The sequence below is a fragment of the Dromiciops gliroides genome, chromosome 4, assembly GCF_019393635.1.
Source record: "Dromiciops gliroides isolate mDroGli1 chromosome 4, mDroGli1.pri, whole genome shotgun sequence".
Taxonomy (NCBI): domain Eukaryota; kingdom Metazoa; phylum Chordata; class Mammalia; order Microbiotheria; family Microbiotheriidae; genus Dromiciops; species Dromiciops gliroides.
In genome coordinates this window covers 239,234,498-239,256,166 of record NC_057864.1, presented here as the reverse complement: position 1 = coordinate 239,256,166, position 21,669 = coordinate 239,234,498, and the positions used below count along the sequence as shown (strand labels likewise).

The 21,669-nt window shown below is 47.6% G+C and overlaps 3 protein-coding genes across 13 annotated transcripts; 1 reads left to right on the top strand and 2 right to left on the bottom strand.

Moving 5' to 3' along the window:
• Positions 1-676: 676 nt before the first annotated feature.
• On the bottom strand, positions 677-5,215 carry NRM (nurim). Of its 2 annotated transcripts, XM_044000988.1 has the most exons (4): positions 4,833-5,215; positions 3,835-4,031; positions 2,213-2,389; positions 677-1,789 (listed from the first exon to the last, which is right to left on the bottom strand). In XM_044000988.1, the coding sequence occupies exons 1-4, from the start codon at positions 4,960-4,962 to the stop codon at positions 1,508-1,510; spliced, it is 786 nt and encodes a 261-aa protein (XP_043856923.1). In that variant the 5' UTR covers positions 4,963-5,215; the 3' UTR covers positions 677-1,507. The 2 variants fall into 2 exon arrangements, with proteins under 2 accessions (XP_043856923.1, XP_043856924.1); XM_044000989.1 differs by lacking the exon at positions 2,213-2,389.
• A 123-nt stretch (positions 5,216-5,338) lies between these two features.
• MDC1 (mediator of DNA damage checkpoint 1) lies at positions 5,339-13,546 on the bottom strand. 10 transcript variants are annotated; one of them, XM_044000956.1, is made up of 15 exons: positions 13,374-13,481; positions 12,885-12,940; positions 12,492-12,630; positions 11,625-12,011; positions 11,472-11,541; positions 10,314-11,278; positions 10,140-10,205; positions 9,032-9,763; positions 8,895-8,938; positions 6,948-7,727; positions 6,748-6,870; positions 6,412-6,594; positions 6,085-6,210; positions 5,819-5,929; positions 5,339-5,585 (listed from the first exon to the last, which is right to left on the bottom strand). In XM_044000956.1, exons 3-15 carry the CDS (start codon positions 12,625-12,627, stop codon positions 5,418-5,420), a joined length of 3,891 nt encoding a protein of 1,296 aa, XP_043856891.1. In that variant the 5' UTR covers positions 12,628-12,630; positions 12,885-12,940; positions 13,374-13,481; the 3' UTR covers positions 5,339-5,417. The 10 variants fall into 10 exon arrangements, with proteins under 10 accessions (XP_043856891.1, XP_043856887.1, XP_043856886.1 ...); XM_044000952.1 differs by lacking the exon at positions 13,374-13,481 and adding an exon at positions 13,490-13,546 and having other exon boundaries at positions 12,492-12,940; XM_044000951.1 differs by having other exon boundaries at positions 12,492-12,940; positions 13,336-13,470.
• A 2,603-nt stretch (positions 13,547-16,149) lies between these two features.
• On the top strand, positions 16,150-21,219 carry TUBB (tubulin beta class I). Its single transcript, XM_044000979.1, has 4 exons — positions 16,150-16,398; positions 17,959-18,067; positions 18,351-18,461; positions 19,151-21,219. The coding sequence occupies exons 1-4, from the start codon at positions 16,342-16,344 to the stop codon at positions 20,206-20,208; spliced, it is 1,335 nt and encodes a 444-aa protein (XP_043856914.1). The 5' UTR covers positions 16,150-16,341; the 3' UTR covers positions 20,209-21,219.
• The last annotated feature ends 450 nt before the right edge of the window (positions 21,220-21,669 follow it).

The window sequence follows — 21,669 nt, the reverse complement described above, 5'->3', positions numbered from 1 at the left end:
CGCCCCCCAATCTTTCCGCCCTCCTCTTCCCCCCTCCCAAAGCCCTGGTCCTGGGCGGTGGCCCGTGACTCAGGCCCCTGGGGGGAATCGGGGAGGAAGCTGCAGCTGCCTCTAGCCGTCCTGCCCTGCCCATCTCCTGCCCCTCCTCCCTTAGCTGCTCCCAGAGCTTTATTATTGTAGGGTCGCCGGTCTCTGCAGCCAGATCGGGAGAGTGGCCATAGTATGTGATTGGGAGTTGGGGTCTGGGTGGGTGGGTGGGGGCGTCTGGGATCGGAGTCGGTGGGGTGGGTGGAGACTGCCTCGAAGATGCTTGGCTTTGATTTAATTAGCAGCCCACCCGACCCTGAGGTCATCCAGGTGTTGGCCCGGCTGCTAGTGGAAGAATTAACTGTCTCCTTCCTGAAGTCGGGAGACTGAGGCATCCTCAAAAAGGGCAGGACTTTGGCCACTGGAGGGAACAGTAGCTGCAGTTACTGCAAGCTTTGCTTGCAGCATTGCTCCCCACTCCCTACTTTGTAGCTGCTGAGGCAGTTGGCCTTCGGTCTGCCATTCATTCTTTCTCCTCCCTATTTCAGTTCTCCATCCCATCCTCTAAGGATCCAGAGGTCCAACTAACTCTCTCAACCAGACATAAACACGTGTGGCCACAAGGAGCATATGAAGAAAAACATGGTGGTTGAATTTATTTGTCAGCTTCTTACACATTTTCTGGGAAACATGAAGTCACTGAGGTGGGGAGTAAAGAGGTCTCTGCCCCATCCTCCCAACATCTGCTCTGATGACATAGAGCCTAAGTGGTAAGGGAGAAATTCTAGAAAGAACCTCAAGGATACTGAGGGTAGGGCTGGAGAATGGGAGGTAGGAAACTAAGGAAAGGTACTTCAATCTGGTGGCTGGAAAACACTTCAGTTCCAGTCTAACTCTGGGGGGCATGAAGATATAAAGAAAAAGGAGGGTTCCCTGAGTATAGGAGCTGGGGATCAATGGTAGTGGACTGATCAGGGCCAACCTCTCCCCCTAGGATTTGGAGAGTAAAATAAACAGAAAGAGTCCTGTTGGCGACAGGCCCAGAGTCCCCATTCCTTCCCCAGGAGCTCATCCCTCTTTCTAGGTTGAATTGAGGGATCCTTAGGTGGGAGAGTGAGATCCTGAATTAAGGGATAGTAAATTTAGAATCTGAGTGTGGGCCCCAAGCCAGGGAGTTATATGCCATATGCTGAGAACTATGCCTAAAGTCAACAGGGAAGGAAACTTGGAATCTAGGGGTAGAGCTTGGAATTCAGGAGAGAGAGAGTTTGAGGGACAAAAGAAACATCTAGAACCCAGAAGCATGTAGCCTCAAGCTTCAAGGGGTGGACTCTCAAGTTAGAGTAGACATTCTGTAGGCTGGCTCTTGGATTTCAGGGAATGGAACTTTGAAAGGGGAATAAGGACAGGAGGTGGAGGAGCCCTCAGCAGACAAGGCTTTAGAGCCTAGGGACAGTAGTTTCACCCTAGGGGTTAGATTTCACTCAGCATCTCCATCATGGGACCCAGCAAGTAACTGAAGCTTTCTTTGAAGCTGGGCACGGAGGTAGCGCAAGTCTTGTTGATCTAGCCCATGTGCCAGGCCCAGGTAGAGGGTGAGCATCGAAGCCAAGAGGATTCTGTCAAGGCCCAGTCGGGGCACAGCCCACAGCACTGTCAGGAGCTCCACACACACAGGATGTCTCAAGTGTTCAAAGAGTCTCAGTGCCCGAGGGGACTTCAGAGCCAATGGTTCCCCTAGCCCCAGCACATGGTAATATACCTATGGGAGAGGGATGGGAGGATGTTAGGTCGGAAATTGAGTTGTCATATCCTTTTGCCTCTAATGCCAATCCCTCCTTCAACTCCTCATAAAAGACCAGCTCACCTTGTCTTCCAGGGTTACCTCTTCCATATCACCAACGATATTAGTCTAATCCTCCAACTCTTGGGACTAAGGTCTCCCCTCTAAGCCTAACTCTTGGCTCTTGACTCTCCTACAAGTCTATGGGAGCCACCATCATTTCTGAACTTTGGGGAAGGAGTATTATTGGATCATGGCCCCATTAGGGGAGGGAAAAGACAGGTAAACTGTTAAACTGAAGTGAAACAAAAGCCCTGTGGGGACTGGTTAGGGAGATTGAAGGTGATTTAAGTATTGGAAGAGAAGTCCAAAGGCTGGAGGCCCAAGGACTGGAAATATTACCTGTTTGAGGCCCATGAGCTCAGGATAGTCAAAAACCAAGAGGATACTAAAGATGAGAAGCCAAGCTATGATGTGCAGCACAAAGCAGAGAAGGGGTACCCAGGTCACCCAAGGCTCTGACTGTGCTTCCCAGAGGACAGGGCCCTCTGGCACTGGCTCCCAACAACGCATCACCACCTGGAAGGAATAGATGTGGGGATGGCTACACTCACCTCCCCTTAGAGACCTATTCATCCAATACATTGGAGGAAGACCCCACCCCCACCCCCTGAAATGCTGACACACACACACACACACACACACACACACACACACACACACACACCCCTCTAGCCCCCTGTTGACTTTTACTCCCAATAATTCATGCAGGGTGCTCCAAGACTGGTTTTCAAACCCCTAGTCACAAACACAAATGTTTTTTGAATGTCCACTATGTGCAGGATACTGTGCTTGGTGATGGAGTTACAAAGAAATAGTAGATTATGCTTTATTTGTTTTTCTTAAGCCTCAGAAGTAGGGGACAGAGGGTAGGGAGATATCACTGCTACCCTAAAATCTTCTCTGGATCCCAGACCTTGCAGTCAATCAACAGCATTTATTAAGTGCCTACTATGTGCCAGGCGCTATCCTAGATATTGGAGATAGGCAAAAATGAAAGTCCCTGCCCTCACGAGACCCCTATTCTATAGGGGTGACAAGTATATATAAAATAAATATAGGGGATCAGGAAAGGTCTCATGTAGGAGATGGTGTTTGAATTGAACTTTGAAGGAAACAGATTCTAGAAGGCATAGAGGAAGAAACACAGGAGGGGACCAGGGGAGGTAGGGGATGTTTGTGCAAAAGTCCAGATATGTATGGGAGGTAGAATGCTCTGTGTGTGTGAGAGAGAGAGACGGAGAAACAGAGACAGAGGTTGGATAGTCTTGAGGGCATGAAGCACAGCAATGTAAAACAAAAGTTGGAAAGGTAGGTTGGAGTCAGATTGAGAGGAGCTCTAAATGCTAAACAGGGAAGTTTATAATATTTGATTCTTGAGGTAGTAGGGAACTACTGAAATTTATTGAGCAGGCCAGTCCTGTACTTTAGGAATATCACTGGCACAATGTAGAGATAATAAATGTTTGGTAAATTTATGATGTGCGATCACTGCCCTCGAGGAGCCCAAATAGGAGAACAAATAGGTATCTAAAGAGAGAAATAAGAAAGCAGCATATAATTGTCAGGCAGACAGTATGACAGAGGAGTTCAAAAGGGGGATTGGCTCAACCCTAAAACTATAGCCATTAGGAAAGACTTCTTGGAGGGTGAAGAACAGGCCTTGAAGTATGTGTAGGGGTTAGAAAAGAGAGGAGGATGTGGGCATTCCAAGCAGGAGGGTTGGGGAGGAAAAAGAGAAGGGGGTATGTTTGGGAAACAATGAGCCTAGTCTGTGTACAGTAGGGAAGTAGTGGGAGATGAGGTTAGAGAGTTTAGTGATTAGAATGTGCAGACTTTTGAATGCTCCCAGTTCACTCCTAATTCTGTTTACTCAGGAACCCAAGCATCTGGCACCCTTGTCCCCAGGCTTTTCTTTCCCAGCCCCTGCTTCTCTTGGGGACCTAGCTGTCTAGCCCCCATACCTGCAGGGCCAGGGCAGTACAGGCCACATAGAGTGACCTCTGCAGGACCCCAAAGTGCTGGGCCATCCATGTCTTCACAGGCTCTGCTGCCATAAGACTGTGCTGCCCCACGAATAGCAGCAGCAGCCCCAGGTCCCGAGCTAGAACTGCCAGGATGCCAGGGTCCTGCAGGGCAGTCAGCCACTCCTGTCGAGTATCTTAGAATGGGGGAAGATAGGATGTCAAAAGGACAGGGAAAGATCACCGTTAGCCTAAACATCTCTGAATCTCAGGCCGTGTCCCTTTGGAGGCTAACCAGGCTCCCTTAATTCCTAATGCCACCCAGTGGCTTTATTTCCCATCTCCAGCAATTCCCTCAGGGCAATAGATAGAAAAGGAGCTTCAAGGGATGCTGGCTGAACCTTTCAGAAAGAAATTTTGGGAGAAAAGGATTCAGGAGTTTTTGAAAAGTCTTTTTAGATTAAGAGGTTGTTAGTGCCCAGAGGTTTGAAAACCTCCAACCCAAATCTATTCACTTGCTCCACCTGTGGGGGGGAAAGATGGACTTTGGAGTTAGAAGAGACTTGAGTTCAAATCATGCTGCTGGTGCTTACTAACTTTGTGGCGGGGCAGGGGCAAGCCATATAACCTGAGCCTTGTTTTACAAGATCAAATTCGTTTGTAACTTAAAAGCTGTAAATGTCAGTTATCGCACCATGCTCCCTACAGTATTAGCCTACATTACCTTTGAATACTTTTCTTCACTCTAAAGTATGCTTCTCCTTATCAATTTCCGCCCCCAAATTCATCTTCCCTCTCCAGAAACATACTCCAGAATTAAGCTCTTTCAGATGTCTCTCTCATAAATGTTCTGCCTACTTTCCAATGACACCCCCCTCCCCCCCACCCCTTTATACTTCCTTCTTTTCTCCTCACTTACTTCGGCCTCATCTGTCAGCTCCACCCCCTTCTCTACCCGCCGCACCCTCCTTCAAGGCTCCTGCTCCAGAACCACTTACCTGGGCCCAACTTGTGGGTGCCCCCGAGCAGTGGTTGCAAAGACGTGAAGCACACAAACTCTACTCCGGTGCCAAAGGCCAGGACGAAAGAGGCTAAGGCAGCGGGGACCAGGAGCAGCGCAGGGGCCATGGCGGGGGGAGCGGGACTGGGGCCAGGGGAGGAGCCCAGGAATTCCCGCTACACTAGCCCCGCCTCTGGCCACACCCCCAGCCCACGGACAATATTAATTCGAGATTTTGGGTGCTATGGATATAAACACAGTGGGCCGAAGTGATGAGGTAAGGTCTAAGCTTGAAGTCTAAGCTCTAAGCTGCGGTTTTTAACTGAAACAAAATAGTTATTGGCCCACATTCCCTCACATCTTGTTTGTCTCTCCAAAGATCTCTAGGGCTTCTGGGGTTCTCTTGTTCTTTCCATGTCCCACATCGTCCCTCCTAAACCCTTGTCACCTCCCCCATCTCCAAAGTTCTTTACATCATGCCAGTCTTTTATGAAACACATTTTCTTCTAAATAGTTTATTTAATAGTCTGTGTATTCAACAGTGTGGGCAACACAGTGGGAGTAGGAGAAGGACTTGAGGGTATTAGGAAGGCAAAGGGTCTGAAGTTGAGAGGAGGAATGCTTCCAGCTGGGCTTCCTGCCTCAGCACCCCAGTGAGCAGGAATTCTGGGGAAAGGAGGGGCAGCTTAACCCGAGCAGCAGCAGAGCATCTCGAGAGGTCCTGGGCACATGAAATCACTAGTCTCTGGGGCTAAGGACAAAGACAGCAAGGGGAGAACAACGGGAAGAAATTGATTCACAAGAGAAAGTACATGGTATGACCAGTATAAAACTTCTCCCTACCAGACTCCCACCACACCTTCCCTTCCTCAATCCTCCCATCCTTTGACCCCTCCCACCTCTCCCATTTGCCTCTCCTTACCAATGCCCTCTTGGCTTTCCTATTGCAAGCCACCACACTACCTCCCTGGTTTCAAATCATACCTTATAGACCCGTGGCATGGAAGGAAGTGCAGTGCCCCCACAGCATGTGATGATCTCTCCCATTTGGGGAGGTGGGGGCTGAACTCCAGGGGTCACATAGATCTCATAGCCCTGAAGGGAAAAGAGGCCAGCTGAGGATTGGGAAAGGAAATAATGAGACCTCTAGAGAGACTGAGGAAAGACCTTAGGGGAAGACAGTGGGGTAGGGGTGGGAGATGGACATACCTATGGGGAAAGGGGGTGACCGTGACCAGGGTCCCACTCACCTCCAGCAGGCCCCGCTCCTGAGCACGCCTTAGTGCCTCACGAAGGCTGAAACCAAAATTCTTCTCCTGCTCAGGATCGTTCACTACAAATTCATCAGGTGGCAGGAATCGGCCAGCCTTTCGGGACTAGAGGCAAGGAGTAGGGGTCAGCCCAACTCCTCATGCCTGTCTACCCATTAGCCTTTCCCCCAAATCCTTTATTTTCCTGGAACCATACTTCCTTTCCACTTTTTCAATTTATATCTCTGTGTACATAAACTTCTGTCAGTAATTTTATCTTTGGCCATTTGTATTTGTTACTGTTCTGGATTCCTCCTACTCTCTCACCTGGTGCAACCATTCCAGAGACAGAATGGGTATCCCCCGGCCCAGGGCACATAGGAATTTGACTGTACGTCTAACTCTATCTGTCACCAAGTGTGAGGCTTCTGCCACCGAATTGGCCAGACTTCCACCCAGTGCGAGCACAGCCTGCTCTCCTCTCGAGTCCACCACACCTGTGAAGAGCACCTGGAGGAAGAGAAGTCATCATTCACTGAAACCCAGCAAGCCTATACCTCCTCAGTGACTCCTCTTAAGGTTCTCTATCTTCCACCTTTTTAAAGCATCCTTTACTAGCACTTTCCAAAACGCTCTAACTTTCCTCCCAATTCCTCTCCATACCTTGGGAGTTCTTGATTCTCGACTGAGTCTAGCTCGCCGAAGGCTTCGGCTAGGCGTTCCCTTGACCTCCTTCTTTGCCTGGACTGCTGGTTCTGCAACCCCCACAGGGGTCTTTACTGCAGTCTGGAGGTCAGAAAGATCCCAATGAGTTCGTAGCGTGGCCTCACACTCTTGAGCTAATCCCTATCCTTCTTCCTTACCTCAACTTCCACTGGCTTCTCATCTTCCTCTTCCTTGCTGGATTCTTGTCTCTGGGACCGACCTCTCCGGGGTTTCTTGGAGCATGGAGATGGTTCCTTGGTAGCTGGAGGCCGTTTGCGGCCTGGAAGCCTGGGCTGGGTCTCTGGGGTAGAGCCTACAGCCCCTACCCTTTGGCTTCGGGTAGCTCGAGGGGCAGGTGCCTCTGGTGTCAGAGAATTGGAGGGCTCTGGGGTGGCTGTGAGTGACTCAGAAGTTTCTCCTACCACTGCTCTCTGACTTCGGAGAACCCTGAGTGGGGGCACAAGAGTTTCAGATCTCTCTGTTGGAATGGAAGGGGGGTGCTCGGGGAGGACTGATGCAACCGTGGATGACTCACAAGTAGTCCCCCGTTTCCGGCTTTGACGAGCCTGAAGGCGGGGTTCAGGAATTACAGGCAATTCTTTAGGGTTGGGAGGGTGGAGCTCTGGAGCCAAAGGAGCAGTTGGTGCAGAGGAGGTACTGAAAGGCTTCTGTGTCTGGCTCTGAAAAGACTCTGATCTGTCTCTAGAATCTTGAGGGAGAGGCTCAATATTTGGGGCCAGGAGAATCCCCTGTCTCCTGCTTCGTGTTGTCCCCAAGACTGGTGATTCCTGGGAAGCTGGAGAGGAAGAAGAATGGAGTGGTTTGGATGTTCTCCTGTTTTGGCTCCGGGTGATTCTGGGAGTTGAAGTAGGGGCTGGAGCTTCAGGGACTGGAACTTTAGATGCTACATGAGGTACATGTGAGGAATCCTGGTTATCCTGCAGATAAATTGGACAGTGATCAAGGGAAAGACAATATTCAATATTCAGGTTCACACTGTATTAATTTATTTGTTCCTCTGTATTCTTTCCCCCTTTAAAATGGCAATTTTTCAAAGGATAGCACTATCACAAACTATTGTACATAAGCTCCCCTCCCTTTCCTCATCACTACCAGCAATAACTACCAATCATGTATAATCATCTATGTGGCAAGACCCTCCAGCTTCTGGTCTAGCCCTCATATCCACTGTCTGGGAAGTCAATTCAGTGGACAAGGCTAGACATCTCCAGCAACTACAAACTATTACCACTCACAGGACTAGCAAGCCAGCCTAGCTGAAGCAACAAAGCACCCCTTGAGGGAGAGTTAGGAGGCAGCATGTACTAGGCAAGTTAAACCACGACCACTACTTTGACTTTCATCCCCCCTCAGACCCTGATGGAGATAGCCCAGAACTCTTGAACCCAAGAGCCTTAGGAATAGCAATGCTTCCAATCCAGTGTCAAACAGTTTGACATCAGAAACCAGTATTTTATCAGTGGAAATGACATTAAAGAGGAGGCATTAACATCCGATTTGCCACTGTGCCCTAAGGACCATGGGACCTTTCCATCTGAAACTTTCCATATATGCTATCTCCCCAAGAATGGGAGTTCTGGAAAGCAAGACCTGACTTACTTTTTATTTGCAGCCCAAGCTTAGATTAGCATAGCACTTAGTATGTAGTAAGCAGTTAATAAATGCTTATTCATTCATTCCATCTTCTGAACCTTCCTGTATCCCACCCCCACAATGTCCAGCAAAAGGTTATACCTCTAAAAGAAGTAGTACTGAGTATGAGGAAAGGCAAGGAGAGAAATAAAAGTAGGAAGAAAGCCTCTGATTTACTGAGAGAGATTTAGATAAGAGAAATAGACAAGAGAGCTATAAATGATGACTGTAAAAATGAGACAGCTAAGTGGAAATTAGATAATGGGGCAGAACAGAAGAGGGTAAAAGAATATGAATGTCAGAAATGACAGTGAAAAGTAGTTTAGAGTGGGGGAAAGGATTATTTGGAACATCAGCATGAGGAACTCAGGGTGGGGCAGAATAAGAGATTTTGTAGAAATGAGTGGCAGATAAGAAAGCAGAGGTGGGGACAAAAGAGGAGTAGCTCTTACCATTGGCACTTCCTCAAGAGGCAAAATTTTACTATCATCTCGGCCTGGGCAAAAAGAGAAAATAAGCTTGGTTGGATTCTTGGGAACCTTATAGGAACAGGAACTGGTATTTGTATCAGATTGACTCTGTCACTCACCTCTCTGATGTCTGCTATTACTGAGGATTTGGGAGTTTGAGGCCAATTCCTGCAGGTTCCCTTCCCCAACTTCGGATTTTGGTACTGGAACTGGATTCTGGACCTCCTGGCCATAATCTGACATCTCTCCTTCTGCCTCTTTTTCCAGCATTTCTCTGGGTATCTTCACATCTACCGCTAGGTTCTCAGTTATTTTTTCTGGTGCTTGTCTCTCAAATATGTCTTTCCCAGGGGTTTGTCTCTCCATTTCCTTCTCTAGTGCCTTTGTTTCTCCACAGCTTTTGATGTCTCTCTCTGTCATAACATTCTGTATCCCTCTACCTGCTCTATGTCTCTGTCCTCTTTCCGGTATCTCTGCTTGTACCACTGGACCCACTCTTTTTTTCTTGGATCTCTTTCCCTTATTTGCCAATGTCTTTCTCTTAAAGGTCCCTTTTCCCATTTTTCTCTCTGGTGTTATTGTAGGTGTCTGTATTTCTATCACCTGGTTCTCCATGTCATTCTCCATAGTTTGTTCCTGCTTCTCTGTGTTTGGATTCTCTGTGCCTTGACTCCTCAAGGGATCTGTTTTTTCTGTGCTCCCAGGCTGTAAGTCTGAGGCTGTCTTAGGTGGGAAGGGGCAAGCTCCATGGACTGCAATACAAGAGTTGATGGGCTGAGTTCCTGATGCCTCTGACTGATCCGTGCAGAATGGCTGTGTGGACAAGATTTCCCATGGCTCATCTGGACCATCTAGAGGGAATCAAGGTAGAGAAACTGACTGAGAGGTGTTACAGAATCAAAATATAAACAAGTTTTATGGACTGTTGAGTAAAACAAGAGACAAAGTAGGGTGGGGAGAAATAAATGGTTGCAGATTTGGAGAGGCCTAGATACATGAGGACTGGAGGTTATGAGTGGAGACTTAACCCTTGGGTGAACAGGAGGGTCTGCATGGGCTCCTCTTTCAAATGCTTACTACTTGTGGTACAAGGAAAGAGAGCCTTCTGTCCCCACTCCCAACCCTGGGGCACATCTCAATCCAAATCTTATTTCCCCTTTAGGGATATAGTAACAGAGCTCTAATTCTATTAGGGACCCAGGCATCTGATTCCAGGGTGGGTCTCACCTCTGTGGTTCTGATTCGCTTCTTCTACAAAGCACTGAGTATCTTGCAAATCCAGGTCTGAAGTATCTGGATAAGAGTCGAAAAAGATACTAGGCTCAGGACTGACCACTCAACTTACCCTTACGATTTACTACAGAAGGTTGGGCATTGAGGGAAGGAGACACTAAAACTCACCATCACTCTTGTTCTGAACATCTTCAGTACCTTCCACATCTGGATCACTATCCCCTTCTATATAATTCTGGGTTCCTTCCTTAAGTACCTGGGCTGACTTCTCTAGAGTGCTTGTTTCTACCACCATGCCTACTGAGCTGACCCTTGGGAAGGGAGATAGGCCCTGCTCCAGTTCTGTTAGAGGTATCCTACCCTGGGTCCCAACTTTCTTAGTGGTCCTTTCCAGTTGATCGCCAGCTGGAGCCCACTCTACCCCATTGTCCTCTTCAGCTGGAAGCTGTCTTTTCTTCATATGTGTCGGAGATCCATTGTCATCTGCATCTGTATCATTGTCCCCATTCCCACCAGGAATTCCCATCTGGTCCTTCTCAAGATGTATCGTGGAGAGTTCTGCTGGAGCCCCCTCCTCTTTTATATCTGTATTGTTTGTCCCACCTTTGGGTACCTGATCTTTCCCCAGATGGACTACAGGTGGCGCTGCTGGAATAGAGTCCTCTTCTATATCTGTATCACTGTCCCCCATATCAGGCTGGCACATTTCCAAGTGTGCATTAGCCGATCTCACTGAAAGACCCTCTTCTTCCACATCTGTACCACTATCTTCCAAGGAAGAAGGTTGAGTCCCTACCAAAGGTGCTACAACTAAGGTCCTCTGGAGACTACCCTCTTCATTGGCGTCTGTATCACTGTCCCTGTCAGTAGGTAAGTTCTCCTTTAGATGTGGTCCAGATGGAACTGTCATGATGCCCTCATCTCTCTCCACATCTCTATCACTGTCCCTCCCCACAGCTGAGGGGTGATTCTCTCCACCAGTCCTACTCCATTCCTTATCTGCAGTAGAGCCTCTCTTGGTAGCTAAGGAGGGCTCCATTGGGGGAGGATCTTCCTCTTCATCTGTGTCACTATCCAGAATGAAAGTAAGAGGCAGTGCGCCCTTGGTGCCTGGTGAAGCTCCCTCCACATCACTGATGGAAAAAGAGGAAAGATGGAGAACTTGGAAAGGACTCTAGAGCACCCAGAACTCTTCCCAATTATCTTCCCCTCCCACCCCGACTAATAATTATTATTAACAGCTTAGTATTAAGGCCTTGGTTCTCCCTCCCCGAAATTTCCCTCAGGTAGACTTCCCTTTACAAACTCAGCTGTCTGGCTCCTCACCTCTCTGGTACTACAGTTTCGGAGGGGGAGTATGTGGCAGGTATTTCTACACTCCTATCCAAAGGAGAATCTAGGGAGAAGAATGAATTTCTTAATTTCATATTTCTTAGGCTCTTCTCTCTACCCACCACCTTCCTGATACATCACATTTACCTCCTTCTTCCTCTGAGTCTTCAGCCAATAAGGTCCCCGGGAACCGGGGTCCCCCTGTCCCTGGAACCCTCGGTGTCTCTTCCACACTCAGAGCCCCCCGGGAGCCAGGATTTGTGTTGCCAACCAGACGATGATATTGGCAAGGCAGGTCAGCAAAGAGTACCAAGTCTTGGTCCCTTAACTGGTGGCTCACACCAGGACTTAGGAGCTTGGGAGGTCTCAGAAGGCGTGTATGATTAAGGCTCCCACAATCCCGGAGGATAGGTGCCCTGCCTTGGGCTGGAATTTCAATTATTGCATGGTGCTTGGAGATGGATGGAAAAGGCAGAGCCACAGCACAGCCTGGTATTCGGCCAACAACATTCTCCCCAGGGTACAGCAGAAAATCTGGAGGCAAAAATTTAATGAGGTATTACTTCTAAAGCCAGAGATCTGCCCCATTCCTGCTGTCCAGTGAATTATCTCTTTGGCTTCTCTCATCATGCATTTATATTTTATCTAGGAATAGCTAGAGGAAAATCTATAGGATTTTCTAGAGGAAAGATACAGGATTCACAACGTATTGGAGAGTGGGGGGTAATAGGGACAGAAGCATTGGAAAAGCACAGACCATTGAAGATCATTATTCTAATTTACCTCCTCCTATTGATTTTAGCCTGATTTCCTTAAGTCATCACCAAAGGAACTATTCCCCAAATGTATCTAGGTTAGTTAGCTACGAGTTATCCTGGAGGGTATCAGGTCAAACCAGGAAGAATTTTTCCTCTCGCCACGTGAACAAGACCATTTTCTCTTTTCCCTATAGCAACCATAAAAAATTAAGGCTGCATGCTGCCCCCCCCCCCTTTGTGCCCCACGCCCTCTGACCTTTCTCAGGTCCTCGAACACTGCTGAACAGGTGCAGCCGCCCTACCGGCTCCAAGCCAAAACGTGGAGGAGAGCCATTAGGATCTTCAGGCTCCTCCTCCGGAGCCTCCCAGTCCACCAATTGTGTGTCCTCCATTATCTGGTATGGGGGAAGGGGAGGGGAAAACACACTACCACCATCAGCCGTCAGACCACGAATCTAGCATCAGAAAGGAGAGCGAGTGTGGGGCAGGAGGAAGGGTCGGGGTGGCAACGGAGCATTCGGGAAAATATATCAAACAACGACTTAGAAAGAGTAATATAATAAGGCTTCCCTCTTTCGGAGAACTAGGCCAAGGCAACCGGAGAGAGCCGCGCGTGGGGAGGGGATCCAGTTCTGCCTCTGCTACTTACAACCTGTGTGACCTTGATCAAGTCACTATAGTTCTCTGGGTCTTAAATTTCCTCATCTGTTAAAAAACAACAAAAAACCCCCCACAACCGAGGGACTTAAGCTAAAATCAATCTTTAAAAGCGCTTCCGCCTCTTAAAAAAAAAGCCCCTCCCCCCCAAAACCTGAGATGCAGGAGTTGATGTCTACCTTAACTCAGTGGGGGGACCAGGGTAGGAGAGCGGAGTAGGGGTGGAACCTAAGGCTATGTCACCCGCCCACCTGGGCCACACCCTCTCCCTGGACTGAGCCTCGGCGATAAGCGACTCAAAGTAAATTAAGGTCTTCCGTCCTCAAGTCCGCCGGGCTGCCTATCACCCAGATCCCCAATCCCCTGGGTGACCAGTGAGCGCCAAAAAACCATCGGGATTCCCCGAGATCCCACAGCGAGGCCCAGGGCCCTCGCACCTATACCCGTTAAATTAGGGTGTCAGGAATCCCAGGAAGCAAACCTCCGAAGAGCTCCCGCCCAGACTTTCCCACCCGAATGGTCTCTTTGCCTCCCTCAAGAGAGGGGATGCAAGATGGCGCCCAGTCAAGAGGGTGGTTGGAGAGCCCCCGAACTCACAGGATTCGGGTCCGCGCGCGCGCGCCACACTAACAAGCAGAGAGTGAGGCGACTGCGAGTGCTAACGCTCTGATTGGCTCCCTCTGCCGTCCCTCAAAGACGCTTCGCACAATGATTGGCCGAGCCTACCGTGTGGAGTGGGGACAAGTCTAGGCAAAGCGCCTCTCGCCTTCATTTCGGGAAGAGGCTGCTGCTGTGCCTCGCTTTCATATTGGCTCCGGGTACTGGAGAGGTGGGGCCACCTCGCGCGCCTCCAACGGCACTCTCAGATTGGCCATAGGCACTAGGATTCGAAGGTTAACCTCCCACCACCGGTGCTGCCTCTGTTGCCGCTCCCGCTCCCGCGCCGTAGCCAAGCTGTAACCATGGAGTGCACGGCGCCAGCTGACTGCGACAGCCTAGAAGGGAGAGAAAACGCCTATCACCACCGCTGAAGGGACCAGAATACCCATTCTTGGTCCTCCCAGACATGGCCCCTGCTGACTCATGAGAAATAGGATGGATAAAACAACTATTGTTAGGGAGAGATAACCACATATCTGCATAGCCAGCTATGGGTTAGAGACTGTGAGATTACACAAGAAAAAAATAAATAATTTCGGTACATAAAATTAAACCGTTTTTGCACGAACAAAACGAGTGCGGCTGATGTGAGAAGCGATCGGTTTGGGGGTTGGGAGGCCGAGAATCTTTGCAACAACTAAGTTCGGTTAAGTTTTATATCCACAACAAAAGTAGGGAGTTATCACAAATATGTAAAACGTTATTACCATTAATAATAATTAAAACTGTAAAAAATGTTTCACCTTAGACCTAACAAATTGGACAAGTCAATGTAGAAGGACAGTGAGATGTCAGGCACAGTAAAATACTCTTTTGTTGTTATATATACTCCAAGGACGTCAAAGGCAGAAAGGAATCATATTTGCCAAAATGTTCTGAGTACTTTTGGGGAAGGAAGTAAAAACCGAAAGCAAAATAGATGCTAACAATGAATATAACGAGCAAAGTTGCAGGATATAAAATAAATCCATAGGAGTATTTCTGTATAGTCCGTTTAAAATAACTACAAAATGTACAAAATACGGGAACTATATGAATATAAAACACTATGAAAATAAAGATTTAAATAATTGGAGGAATATTTATGGATAGGTAGAACCAATAAAGTAAAAATGACAAAATTATCTAAATTTACTTATTCAGTGTCATGTTAATCAAACTACCAAATAATTAATTTTTAGAGATAGAAAAAATAAGAAAATTCATCTAGAGAAACAAAGAAGGGTTCAAGAATCTTGAGGGAAATAATGAAAAAGCGGGAAGGAAGTCTACTAGTACCAGATTTCAAACTATTACAAAATAATAACCATCAAGTTGACTTGATATTGGTTAAAAAATAGAACAGATTAGGTATACAATAATTTATGCATGGAAAACCCCATAGGGTTGCTGGCATCATGGATTCATCGACTCAATAAGCATTCCTTGATGATCATAGCTGGAATCAGACTCAGAATAATATCAACTTAACAGTCCCATAAGTCTTATATACTAAATTCCAATAATCAGTGTTTTAAGCGTATTCACATCTCAAGGATATTCACATCCTAGATAAAGTATTGACTATAATCTCACACTGGTAATAGTAAGAAATTCCTTACAGAAAAATCACAGCTTGTCTTGATATAACTAGTACTTATGCCAAGTAGATGCTTTTTCATCCCTAAATTCAACATTGTACAAATGTTTTTGCTTTAAGGTGCTTAATAACAAACAAAAGACTTGGCTCCCTTGCCCAATCCCCACTTCCCAAACTCTATTCAAAGGAACACACCTCAGGAATCCAGGTATCTGACTTCTCAAGACTCAGGTTTTCTTTCCCAAATTAATTATGAATGTCCCTTCCAGCCATTTTTTTGGACAGCTGCATCTGTGTCCTGAAATATCTCTAGTAAAATTTCCTCTTCGGGTATTTAAAAATACTCATCCAAAAATGCCCAAGGAAATCACACACTGAGCAAAACCCACTACTCTATCCACTGTGACTATCTGGTGAAAGGAAAAGGTGTAATTGATGAGGTGTGTGGGTAATGTAGATCACAGAGGCAAATAAGGATGGGGTTAAGGAACACAGGAAAAATTGAACTTTGGTGTAGGGAAGGCTAGATCTATCCTAAGCTCACACTTGGCTCTCCCTACATTTCTTTGAGTTTAGCAGGCCAGTCCTAGGAATGCCGCAGCAGTAAACCCCAGGATATATCAATCCTGAAACCACTATCACTACCTCGCATCTCAAGACTTTCCCCTTACTACAGACCCGAATCCTAGTCTCCTCTAATGTTTAATAAAAGAACAACAACAATTTAAGACAGTGGAAGGCCATGCCTAATTTTTTTATTCATTATAAAAAAAAATCCCACACCCACCCCACTCCTCCCTGTTTCATCTTGCAGCGTGGACAACAATAGAGAACTACATTTCCCAGCGAAGATCGCTCCTGGTCCCCGGAGGAGCCGCCAATGGGTGTCAGACACTTGCCTGGTATGAACCAATCAGTGCTTCTATAGACGGGCTTTGTCTACTTTATGGCTGGAGCCTTCCCTCCTCTCAGGCCACGCAGCGCAAGCGCGCCCCGCCCTACTTCTCCTCCCTTGCTTCCCCTCCCCCCTTCCTTCTTTCTCCCTCTCAGAACGTTTGTGCAGCTGTGTTCTGAACTAGCAGCTCCAACCTCCCGGGAAACCTTCTATTGATAAAGAGTTCGTTCAGCGGAAAGGAGAAAAAATATATATCTATATATTATTCTCTTCTTCCTGCACATAACTTGAGACAAGCAAAAGTAAATTCCAACCATGAGGGAAATCGTACATATCCAGGCTGGCCAGTGTGGCAATCAGATCGGTGCAAAGGTAAGGGCTTTGATTTTACATGTTCTTTTCACCTCCATTGATTTTTTTTTTTTTAAGGAAAGATTTCAAAGATTTCCAGAAAAAAAAAAGTAGTGGTGGGACTCTTGCTAGCTCCCCTTCCTTGCTCAAAGCAGCACGAACAAAAAAAAAAAATTTAAATTCAAACATTTCTTTGCGGCGGGAATTTTCATTAGAGAAATCTAGAGGGTTTTTTTTTCCTTCTCTTACCCGGGATAGTTTTGTTGGCGTGCCGCAGCCTGGTCCTATCTATCAGTTAGGAGTAATGGGCCAATAAAGTGATTTAAGTGTTGAGTGGATTTACTGGAAGATGTGCCTCTTCCCCTTGAGGTTTTGGAGGGGTGGGTGGGAGCTGAGGGAATGTGTAAAAGGGATCTCCAAGTGACTTTTGTGTCAGAGATGGAAGAACGGAAACGGGCGAGACAAAGCGAGGCCAGTACTGTCCCATGTGCATCTCTGCCTCTCTGCGCCTCCCCCCTCCCAAAGCTGTGACTCTTTTGCCCAAATCCTAATGGGGACACGAGAAGCCGCATTGTGCATTTAAGCCGAAGAAAAAGGGAATGAAATAGGCAGGCGGGTGTGGGGGGCGGGGAGGAGACTCGTCACCCCCTACCCCAAAAATCTGAAATGTGGAATCTAAGTTTACCAGTTCTCTTTCGTGAGAAGGGGAAGGGGGGGGGGACTTTTTTCCCTTCCCTCTCTCCAAAGACCTCCCTTTAAGGGCGGGAGCGGGGGGTGGGGTGGGGTGTGAATTCCCGCGCGTTGTCTTGGTGTTCCGCGTGGATAGTTCTGCGAGGACAAAGAGTTAAAAAATGGGAGACAAGGGAAGGGATTCCAGTACAGAATGAGAAAAAATGGAAATTGTAGCAAATAAGCAACATTTTTGGGCAATAGGGTTCCTTCTCCCTGCCCCCAGTGCGAGATACTGTGTAACGGATGGGGGTGGAAAGGAAGTGGGAAGGAGAGTTTGCAACGTTGTGGCTAAAGGGCGGAGCCCGGTTGGGGCGGGACAAGAACTCCCTTGCGCTCTAGGGCAATACTAGATAGAGAGGAGCCCCACCCTTGGCTCCCATTGTCCATCATTTTCCCTCTTGCCTTCTCGCACCTCCCACAGGCTAGCTCTATAGTGAGTTCTTCGGGATGGGTGGGTAGCAGCTGCAGTGCCTTTTTCTTTGTGCGCACCGGAGGGGCGTTGCCTGATGGGGGGGGGGAGGGAGGGCGACAGTGGCATTTATCTTTTCCCAGTCAGAGACCCAGGCATCTGGCCTCTACCCTCCTGGATTACCTGGAATGGGTCGGTCTCCTTCAGCCCTATTATCTCATGCATTTATAGGGCAGGATAATCCTGTAACAAGCTTCTTCTGATGCCCCATCTGTTCCAGGATGAGGTGGGGGGGGGAATCCCCTGGGGTTTTTAGGGGGAAACATGACTCCTGGATTGAGAGGGGAATTTTGGGATTGAGAGACCATGAGAGTGGGAGAGGAGAGATTTTTTAATCGAGTCCTTTCACGTCTGAACTCTTTACTCCTCTTTCTGCCTAGTTCTGGGAGGTGATCAGTGATGAACATGGCATAGACCCCACCGGCACCTACCATGGGGACAGCGACCTGCAGTTGGACCGCATCTCAGTCTACTACAATGAGGCAACTGGTGAGGGGCAGGGAAGGGAGCCCTCTCTAGTCTACCTTCTGAAACAGGGGAAAACCATTTACCCATGGGAGGAGACCCTTTCTTCTCTTTCCAGAGACTGTTCATTTTCTCCTTTTAAGACCCACACACCCCTTTCCTCCACTGGATAATCCCAGACTAGCTCTCTACTGCCACTTGGTGGCAAAAAACTAGAACGGCAGGGGGAGGGCTGAGTATTTAAGGACCCCCGGGGATCCTCCCTTTCTTTCTCCAGCAGATATCTATTCTGTACTTTCTCCTACAGGTGGCAAATATGTTCCCCGGGCCATCTTGGTTGATCTTGAGCCTGGAACCATGGACTCTGTTCGCTCTGGACCTTTTGGTCAGATATTCCGGCCAGACAACTTTGTTTTTGGTGAGTTGAAGTGATTAAAAAGTAGTTAACAAAGGTAGGGAGGTGGCAAGCTTGCCACTAGGAGAGTGGGTAGTGAAGAGACACTTTCATTACTGGTCATCTCAGGTAAATTCTCAATCATCACTCTTCGATTTGAAGGTACTTCATTAAGAATGGGTGTGGGTTGAATCCCCTGGATAGGTTAGGGTCTTGTTGAAGTAAATTTTGAAATACAGGTAAATTAACATACAAGTATTTTTAGATAAACCAAGGGGTCCTTAGTGGGAGCTTCATAGCAGTGTAGACTAATGCAGGGAGGGAATTAGGAACTTCAAAATTGGGAAATGGGCTCAACCTAGTTTGTAGCAGGGGTGACTTGTATGGGAGGTAGAATAAGGATTGAACATTAGGTAAGTGGATCTGCTAAGGCAGTTATGTCAAACTCAGAAAGAGGGGCCAACCAAACAAAGAATTCTTGTTGGCTGCATTTTAACTTAGAAAACCACACATTAATGTTATCTCTTATATTGAATTTTTATTTAGTTAAATATTTCTCAATTACATTTTAATCTAGGCATGTTTGACCCCTCTGTTCTAAGGTATAGGTAGATAAAAAATCTTTAGGTGATAGGGGAAGGGTTTTGTGGTACTGTGGGATATCTATCATAGCATCCCTCCTGATAAACCCTGCCTCCCACCCCCAATTCCAGGCCAGTCCGGGGCAGGAAACAATTGGGCCAAAGGCCACTATACGGAGGGGGCAGAGCTGGTGGATTCAGTCTTGGATGTGGTGCGCAAAGAGGCAGAGAGCTGTGATTGCCTGCAAGGCTTCCAGCTGACCCACTCACTTGGTGGAGGCACAGGCTCAGGGATGGGCACCCTGCTCATCAGCAAGATCCGAGAAGAGTACCCTGACCGCATCATGAATACTTTTAGTGTGGTTCCATCCCCCAAGGTCTCAGACACCGTGGTTGAGCCCTATAATGCCACACTCTCTGTCCACCAGTTAGTAGAAAACACAGATGAAACCTACTGCATTGATAATGAAGCACTCTATGATATCTGCTTCCGAACCCTCAAGCTGACCACGCCAACCTACGGTGACCTCAACCATCTAGTCTCTGCCACCATGAGTGGTGTCACCACCTGCCTTCGCTTTCCTGGCCAGCTTAATGCTGACCTCCGGAAATTGGCCGTAAACATGGTCCCCTTCCCTCGACTCCACTTCTTCATGCCTGGCTTTGCTCCCCTCACCAGCCGTGGGAGCCAGCAGTACCGTGCCCTGACCGTGCCTGAGCTCACCCAGCAGGTCTTTGATGCCAAGAACATGATGGCGGCTTGTGACCCTCGCCATGGGCGATATCTCACTGTTGCTGCTGTTTTCCGTGGTCGGATGTCCATGAAGGAGGTGGATGAACAAATGCTCAATGTACAAAACAAAAACAGTAGCTACTTCGTCGAGTGGATCCCCAACAATGTCAAGACCGCTGTCTGTGATATCCCACCCCGTGGCCTCAAGATGGCTGTCACCTTCATTGGCAATAGCACTGCCATCCAGGAGCTCTTCAAGCGCATCTCAGAGCAGTTCACTGCCATGTTCCGCCGGAAGGCCTTCCTCCACTGGTACACAGGGGAGGGGATGGACGAGATGGAGTTCACCGAGGCTGAGAGCAACATGAATGATCTCGTTTCTGAGTACCAGCAATACCAGGATGCCACTGCTGAAGAGGAGGAGGATTTCGGTGAGGAGGCAGAGGAGGAAGCCTAAGGGAGATATCCTGCCATCTCAGTCTTCTCAATTCTTCCCAACATTCTTTCCCCATCACCCTTTTCCTCTAAAGTTTGCATTTTCTGCCTCCATCCTTTTTCTCTCCTTTGTGGGTGCTGAGCTCTCTGCCCTCTGATCTTCCTTCCTTATATGACCTGTCCCCTCAGTAATATGCCCCTTTCTTCCCCACTCCCAAATTCTCTCCAAGAAGCAGAATGTCTCCAACCCAGAGCCTCAATTTAGGGGACTTTGTGCCCACTAAGTGCCCTGAACTAAAATGGTGACCAAGAGGAAAGGTCCAGAACTCTTTGGGTTTTCTTGATGGAGAAGGGGACCAAGATGTTATATTCCTAGTGGAGAGTTCTCTTGGTGTGTTTGGGGGGAAGGGAGGGAATGGAGTGTTTCATTCCATAAAAGTCTGTTGGGGGAGCCAGGCTTTCTATTCTAACTACCATCTCCACATACTCCCCAACTTCTCATATTCCTATCTCCAGGTGCCCCTTCTCTTTCTCTCTACTCCCCAGCTCTGGGGGAAGTGTTGACAGTATTATTCCCCCCCAGTTTTGGTTTCTCTCCCAAGTGTTCATTTTTATTTGGAGGGGTCTGTGCCTCACTCTGCCAGGTGGGCTCCCCCCTCAGCTCTTTGTCTCCCTTTATTTTGGGACCCACCCACCCTTCCCCTGTCTGAGATGTGAGAATTGCTTCAACTCCCAAAATTCTAGAGAAGTCCCTCATTTGGGGAGTATTTTGATTCTCTTACACTCCCCTTCCCCAAAATCAATTCCCTCCCAAGAGAAGGGAGCAGGGGCAACAGGACACTTCCCTTCCCAGTACCAAATCTTCCCTTCATTTTCTCTCATCCTTTCCACATCTGCAATTTCTATCTTGGGCTCTTCCCCCTTCCACTTCCTAGGTTTCTGTTTTGTGTTGAACTTGCTGCTTTTTTTCATATTGAAAAGACGACGCCCCCCAAACCCGAAAATAAAAAGGAAATGAGGAAAAAAAACCCAACACTTAAATGTCTGGTTGATTCTTGGAGAGGGGAATGGGAGGTTGGGATACAAGGGTTGGGTGGGACTTGGAGTTCTGTTCCCTCTTCAGTTCCCTTCAGATTAGTAGGTGTACCATCTGGTTTTTGTATGGACACTCCCAGTATAACCATCTAACCATATTTTATGAAACAAGTAGTACTTTAAATTGAAGTGGGAATGGGACAAGTTTGATGGAACACCGAAAACAGTTTGCCAGAGGTAGACCTGAGGTAGTGGTTCCTCAGAAGAAAATTAGAAATGCCAAGTCAATACCAAGGTATGGTTCTCCATTATGCCGTTTAAAAGGTCCAAGCAGTCCCTCTCTTTAAGAGTCCTTTCTATGTTTTCATTCTTGAGTTTCTGGAATAGAATTTCTTATTCATTCTAAAGCTGTTCTTCAGTTTGAGGAGATGGAGAACCAGTGTCCTGT

Coding starts and splice junctions, on each gene's coding strand:
- NRM (XM_044000988.1), bottom strand. CDS start 4,962: ATGGCCCCTGCGCTGCTCCTGGTCCCCGCTGCCTTAGCCTCTTTCGTC. Junction 2,390..3,834: donor GTACTGCCCTGGCCCTGCAG/GTATGGGGGCTA, acceptor TATTCCTTCCAG/GTGGTGATGCGTTGTTGGGA. Junction 1,790..2,212: donor AGCTCATGGGCCTCAAACAG/GTAATATTTCCA, acceptor CCTCTCCCATAG/GTATATTACCATGTGCTGGG.
- MDC1 (XM_044000952.1), bottom strand. CDS start 12,627: ATGGAGGACACACAATTGGTGGACTGGGAGGCTCCGGAGGAGGAGCCT. Junction 6,211..6,411: donor CTCTGGAATGGTTGCACCAG/GTGAGAGAGTAG, acceptor CCTTGCCTCTAG/TCCCGAAAGGCTGGCCGATT. Junction 5,930..6,084: donor AGGAGCGGGGCCTGCTGGAG/GTGAGTGGGACC, acceptor TTTTCCCTTCAG/GGCTATGAGATCTATGTGAC.
- TUBB (XM_044000979.1), top strand. CDS start 16,342: ATGAGGGAAATCGTACATATCCAGGCTGGCCAGTGTGGCAATCAGATC. Junction 16,399..17,958: donor GCAATCAGATCGGTGCAAAG/GTAAGGGCTTTG, acceptor CTTTCTGCCTAG/TTCTGGGAGGTGATCAGTGA. Junction 18,068..18,350: donor CTACTACAATGAGGCAACTG/GTGAGGGGCAGG, acceptor TTTCTCCTACAG/GTGGCAAATATGTTCCCCGG.